This window comes from Cololabis saira, chromosome 10 (assembly GCF_033807715.1).
Source record: "Cololabis saira isolate AMF1-May2022 chromosome 10, fColSai1.1, whole genome shotgun sequence".
Classification (NCBI taxonomy): Eukaryota; Metazoa; Chordata; class Actinopteri; order Beloniformes; family Belonidae; genus Cololabis; species Cololabis saira.
The window spans coordinates 11,110,402-11,116,089 of NC_084596.1; the positions used below are offsets into that span (position 1 = coordinate 11,110,402).

At 43.2% G+C, this 5,688-nt stretch overlaps 1 protein-coding gene across 2 annotated transcripts; it reads left to right on the forward strand.

Moving 5' to 3' along the window:
- Window positions 1-557: 557 nt before the first annotated feature.
- LOC133451845 (tripartite motif-containing protein 16-like) lies at window positions 558-4,532 on the forward strand. 2 transcript variants are annotated; one of them, XM_061730986.1, is made up of 2 exons: window positions 558-574; window positions 2,849-4,532. In XM_061730986.1, exons 1-2 carry the CDS (start codon window positions 558-560, stop codon window positions 4,530-4,532), a joined length of 1,701 nt encoding a protein of 566 aa, XP_061586970.1. The 2 variants fall into 2 exon arrangements, with proteins under 2 accessions (XP_061586970.1, XP_061586971.1); XM_061730987.1 differs by lacking the exon at window positions 558-574 and having other exon boundaries at window positions 2,817-4,532.
- The last annotated feature ends 1,156 nt before the right edge of the window (window positions 4,533-5,688 follow it).

Below are 5,688 nucleotides of genomic sequence, written 5' to 3' on the forward strand. Positions count from 1 at the left end.
TTCTTATGTGGATCATTGTAAGTGAAGAAAAAGGTAATTTGGTCTGGCAAGCCAGCGTTCCCTAGTAATCAGCTGGATGGTTACACTCCGCAAGTGATCCTAGTGAAGAGCGTCTCTCTCTCCTGCTCTCCTCTTCTCCGTGTGGATGCAGCATGAGCTGCAGCTGGACTTCCTTCAGCTCCAGGTCGGTCCGAAGGCGTTCAAGTCATCGAGGAATGCAAGGGTCCCTTGTTCAGCTCATCTGGGGCTCAGAACGTTCTCAGGTCACTCGTTGCAGCGCTGCAGACTGTGGATGCCATTTCCAGGCGATAATGGAGAAGGCCGGAACATAGCCAGTAGATTTTCATGCTAAAAAAAGGAGCTGTGGCCTTCTTTATCGCTCACAGAGAACTCCATGGGAGAGGGCTTGGGAGAAAAGAGGGAAAAGACAGAGAGAGAAGGGGGAAGCCTGCTCTTTATAGCCGGGCCTGGACTGCAATAAATCGGCAGCAGCCCCTCCTGCGTTTTGGGGTCCTTGCCCAATGAGGGTGCTGTTCCTTATCACTGAAAGGCTGTAAATGCAAAGTCTGCAAGGGTTTTGAGTCATTATGGAGGTTCCTTTGTTTCAAACCATGCGGTCAACATTAAAGCAGCACAATGTAACTTTCAGCTTTTGTTGAGTTTGGCGGCTCATTTGGACAAAAGCGGTAGTGCTTTACCAGAAAGAACACTACATTTCCCATGAGCACCAGTGCCTACTGCCGGAAATATCCTGATCTCCCGTCGCGTGCATTTGTTTTGATAGTGAATGAACGGGACAGACTTTCAAAACTACTTTTCTGTTTTCAGCGGCCGTTTGCAGGATGGATAGCGAAGAGGTAATTTATCTATTTTTGGCTAAACAATATAATATGACGATGTTGAAAATCACTAAGTTCAACTTGGTTTTATTAGTGAAGTCACCCCCGCCCCCCTGTCCTGTTTCAGCGAGATAATGCGCCCTAAATTACAAACTCATACGCTAGTCCAACATACTTACTGACAAAATAAAAAAATACTTTATAACCTGTGAATAACTGAATGCCCATTCCTTATATTTTGCAGATCAGCCCTGCACAATTTTACAGTTATCAGGAAAAATACTAGAAATGTTCTATACATTTTCTTTGCATTGCATTCTTTCCTATAGTTCTGTAATTCTATTCAATTGTACTATTATTTTATAAAGCTTCCTCATTGCGAATTACACAATTTTATGATCACTATTATTATTCTATGTGTCTGTTGTTGATATTGTCATTAATTTAAGAATTACCAAAACCATGCCAGCGAGTGAACGCCGGGCCAATGTTTATTCTTGTCCGGTCATTTAGCTTCTTACTCTCCCGTTTTCTTTTTTCGTCTCCTGCGATAAAACCTTTATTTTCTTCGTTTTTTTCGCTGCTTCGGCCATGATAACAACTCCGCGTTTAGCTCAACACCAGCTTCTGCTGAGCTCTGCGCTCCACGCCCCGACCAGCTTTCGTTTCGACTACGAATCAGGAAGGAGGGGGAAGTGACGTATGCCGTAAAGCAGTCAAAGCCGTAAAGATTTGTAGTTTTTTAGTGTGGCAGGGTTCCTACCATCCACCTCAAAGTTACATAGTGCCAGTGAAGGCGATACAGACCCCTCAGACCATGACATAGGTGTCATTAAACCTGTTGGAAGTTGATGTACCATCACAATGACTCTGGAAATATTATAATAAGGTGGAAAAGTTACGTAGTGTCGCCGCTTTAAGAAAAAGAGGCTGGCCTCAGAATTGAAATGAAGTCCGGCTGCTGATTCTGGCTGGTAAAGCAGGAAGTTTTAACGAAGAAAGAAACAACAGCTGATTTATTTTATACATGTTTGTCACAGCTGCTGGGTGCAAAGGTCTATGCTCGGACTCCTTCCTTCACTGTTGTTCTGTAACACCACCGCTGGAAACAGGCTGGTAAGGAATAACAGATACTTTCAGACTGATTTTGCTGTTTAGTTATGATTTCCTGATAAAGTCAGCTGGTTCCCGGTTTGGATTCATTCATTTTGATAAGTCATCTTCTTTATTAATTATTAATAACTATCGTTAGACAATTATTGATAACGCTCTAATAACTCCCTTTGTGGCACAACGTGATCCAGGTCCTGATCCAGGTTTGTTCCCTCTTAAAGGGGAGTTTTTACCTGCCGTTGTTTATGTAATAATTATCAACAAGGTGGATTTATTCATGTAAGAGCAGCTGCTCTCTTTCAGGATTCAGATCCCAACTGAAAAAACTACAAGGCGTCTGCTCGGAGAGGAAAACTAGTTTATTAATTTGAAGAACAGGTTCTCAACAGGAGAGATGTTCCTGCATGAAACAAGAACAAAAGCTGGTCACAGGTGTGATTACAAAAAACACACCATGTAATAAAAGCTCACCTGGACCTTCCAGCTCCAATCAATAAAAGTCAGCCATCCCTCCTGTTGCACCTTTAGGGGGTTGGCTCTTATTTAAAGGATGAATAAAATTTAAAAAACATGAATACATGAACTAAAAAAAAGAATCAAACCAACGAGTCAAAACAATCAGATGCTACTTCTACCTTAGTAGAGCTTCATCCTGGACACGTCCCCCAGCCGTCCTCTCACCTTCACTCCAGCACTTATGCCTGAGTCCGTTGCTGCTACACAGATTCTGGACATTTGTGTAGTCCACATGTATCAAGACCTGAATACTTCCTACTTCACGCAAATGTGACCTGTATAAAGAACGGAGCCCTTTGTTATTCCAACACACTGATTAGTACTAGTTTGACTAGTTTCATGTTTGAGTAAGTGAAACTGTCTCAGTCTCAGTTATCCAGAGGTGAAATGGCGCAGAAAGGAGCTCAGCTGGTCCAGGAAACCTTTTCTTGTTCGATCTGTTTGGAGGTTTTAAAGGATCCGGTGACTATTCCCTGTGGACACAGTTACTGTATGAACTGTATTAAAACCTACTGGGATGAAGGAGAGAAGAAACTCCCCAGCTGTCCTCAGTGTAGAGAGACTTTCACAGTGAGGCCTGTGCTGGTGAAAAACACCATGTTTGCTGCTTTATTGGAGCAGATGAAGAAGACTGGACTCCAAGCTGCTCCTGCTGATCACTGCTATGCTGGACCTGAAGATGTGGCCTGTGATTTCTGCTCTGGAAGAAAACTTAAAGCCATCAAGTCCTGTTTATTCTGTCTGGCCTCTTACTGCGAGAAACACCTTCAACCTCATCATGATGTGGCTCCATTCAAGAAACACAAACTGGTGGATCCCTCCAAGAACCTGCAGGACAACATCTGCCCCCGTCATGATGAGGTGATGAAGATGTTCTGTCGTACTGATCAGAAGTGTATCTGTTATCTCTGCTCTGTGGATGAACATAAAGGCCACGACACAGTCTCAGCTGCAGCAGAAAGGACTGAGAGGCAGAGAGAGATGGAGGTGAGTCGACAACAAATCCAGCAGGAGATCCAGGACAGAGAGAAAGATGTGAAGCTGCTTCAGCAGGAGGTGGAGGCCATCAATCAGTCTGCTGATAAAACAGTGGAGGGCAGTGAGGAGATCTTCACTGAGCTGATCTCTCTCCTCCAGAAAAGAAGCTCTGATGTGAAGCAGCAGATCAGATCCCAGCAGGAAACTGAAGTGAGGAGAGTCAGAGAGCTGGAGGAGAAGCTGCAGCAGGAGATCACTGACCTGAAGAGGAGAGACGCTGAGATGAAGCAGCTCTCAGACACTGAGGACCACAACCAGTTTCTCCACAACTACTCCTCACTGTCACCACTCAGTGAGTCCACACACTCCTCCAGCATCAGCATCTGTCCTCTCAGGTACTTTGAGGATGTGACAGCAGCTGTGTCAGAGGTCAGAGGTCGACTACAGGACATCCTGAGAGACACGTGGACAAACATCTCTGTGGCCATCACTCATGTGGATGTTTTACTGACACAACCAGAACCAGAACCAACGAGCAGAGCTGGATTCTTGAAATATTCATGTGAAATCACTCTGGATCCAAACACAGCACATATGGAGCTGTTACTGTCAGAGGAGAACAGAAAGGTGACTTTAATGAAGAAACATCAGTCTTATTCTAGTCATCCAGACAGATTCAGTAGACGTCCTCAGGTCCTGAGTAGAGAGAGTCTGACTGGACGTCATTACTGGGAGGTGGAGAAGAAAGCAGGTGGAGTTAATGTAGCAGTTTCATACAAGAATATCAGCAGATCAGCGTGGGGGTGGGAAGCTGTATTAGGAAGAAATGACAAATCTTGGTCACTATATTGTTCCTCAGACAGTTATGTATTTTGGTACAACAACATAAACACCTATGTCTCAGGTCCTCAGAGCTCCAGAATAGGAGTTTACCTGGATCACAGAGCAGGTGTTCTGTCCTTCTACAGCGTCTCTGAAACCATGACCCTCCTCCACAGAGTCCAGACCACCTTCACTCAGCCGCTCTACGCTGGAGTTTGGGTTTGTGGTCCTGGAGTCTCAGCTGAGTTCTGTAAACTCAGATAAACGTATTTACTCTTCATGTCTTTATTGATTTCCTTTTCTTCTCAGAGATGAATGTCTCAAACTCTGATGGATGGAGGAACGTTTTTGTTCTATAGGTTAATGTTTTGTTGTTATTTCCTCTTTTGGAGGTGGAAGTTGTTCTTTTTTTTTTTTACTTTTTATTTATGAATTTTCTTTTTTACATTACCAGAAGAAACATATTACAAAACAAACATGTGAGGTCATGGGATGATTAGTAACTCAAGTCAACTTTAACAACTTCACAGTGTACCGGTAATGTCACACAGAAAATGTATGAGGTGCCTGTCTCATCGGCTAAATAAATACACCATTTTGCCCACCGATTTTCTCCCAGTTCTTTCTGGAGTCGTATGGAATAGGTCATCTGTTATAAGAGATGTAGTTGTTTAAAAATACCAATAAAGAGATCAGCAGTAGGACTGTTTTTTTGGAGCCAACATTTTTTAATGGCCTTTTTACTTGCTGCCAGCAAAATCTTCATTAGATAAGTGTCGTCCTTGTTCAGTCCGTCAGGAAAAAGACCAAAATAGAGAGATGTGAAGGTTGAGCTGATACTAAAACCCAGTGTATCTGAAATTATTGTTCCTACGTCCTTCCAGAAGGTCTGAATAGAGGGACAGGACCAGAAAACATGGCCATGATCCGCCATCATTTCTCCACATTCCCTCCAGCAGGTTAGCTGATTGCCGAATTGTTTAGCCTTCTGTTTGGGAGTGATAAAGAACCAAATCAAGTTCTTCCAGCAGAAGTCTCTCCAGGTCAGACAATTGGTAGAAGATGACTGTGTTTTCCCGGTGTTCAGCCACATGTCCGAGGATATTTCAATGTCCAGCTCCTTTTCCCATCGCTGCTTTATGTAGTCTGTACTGTCCTTCTTCAGTGATGTGATACCATGGTATAATTTGCTTATGAGACGTTTATTACTTTTTGAGTTATATGCATCGATAAATATTTGAATAACCATTGATGGCTCTGTTGGGTTAGGGCCTTTCACCTTTTTCCAGAAATAGTCACAAAGCTGTAAGCTGTAAGTACCTGTAGAAGTCCTGCTTATCGAACCCATATGTCTGACATAGTTTGTCAAAGCTATTAAGCTCCCAGTTTTTAACAATAATGCATATGGAAGTGATACCAA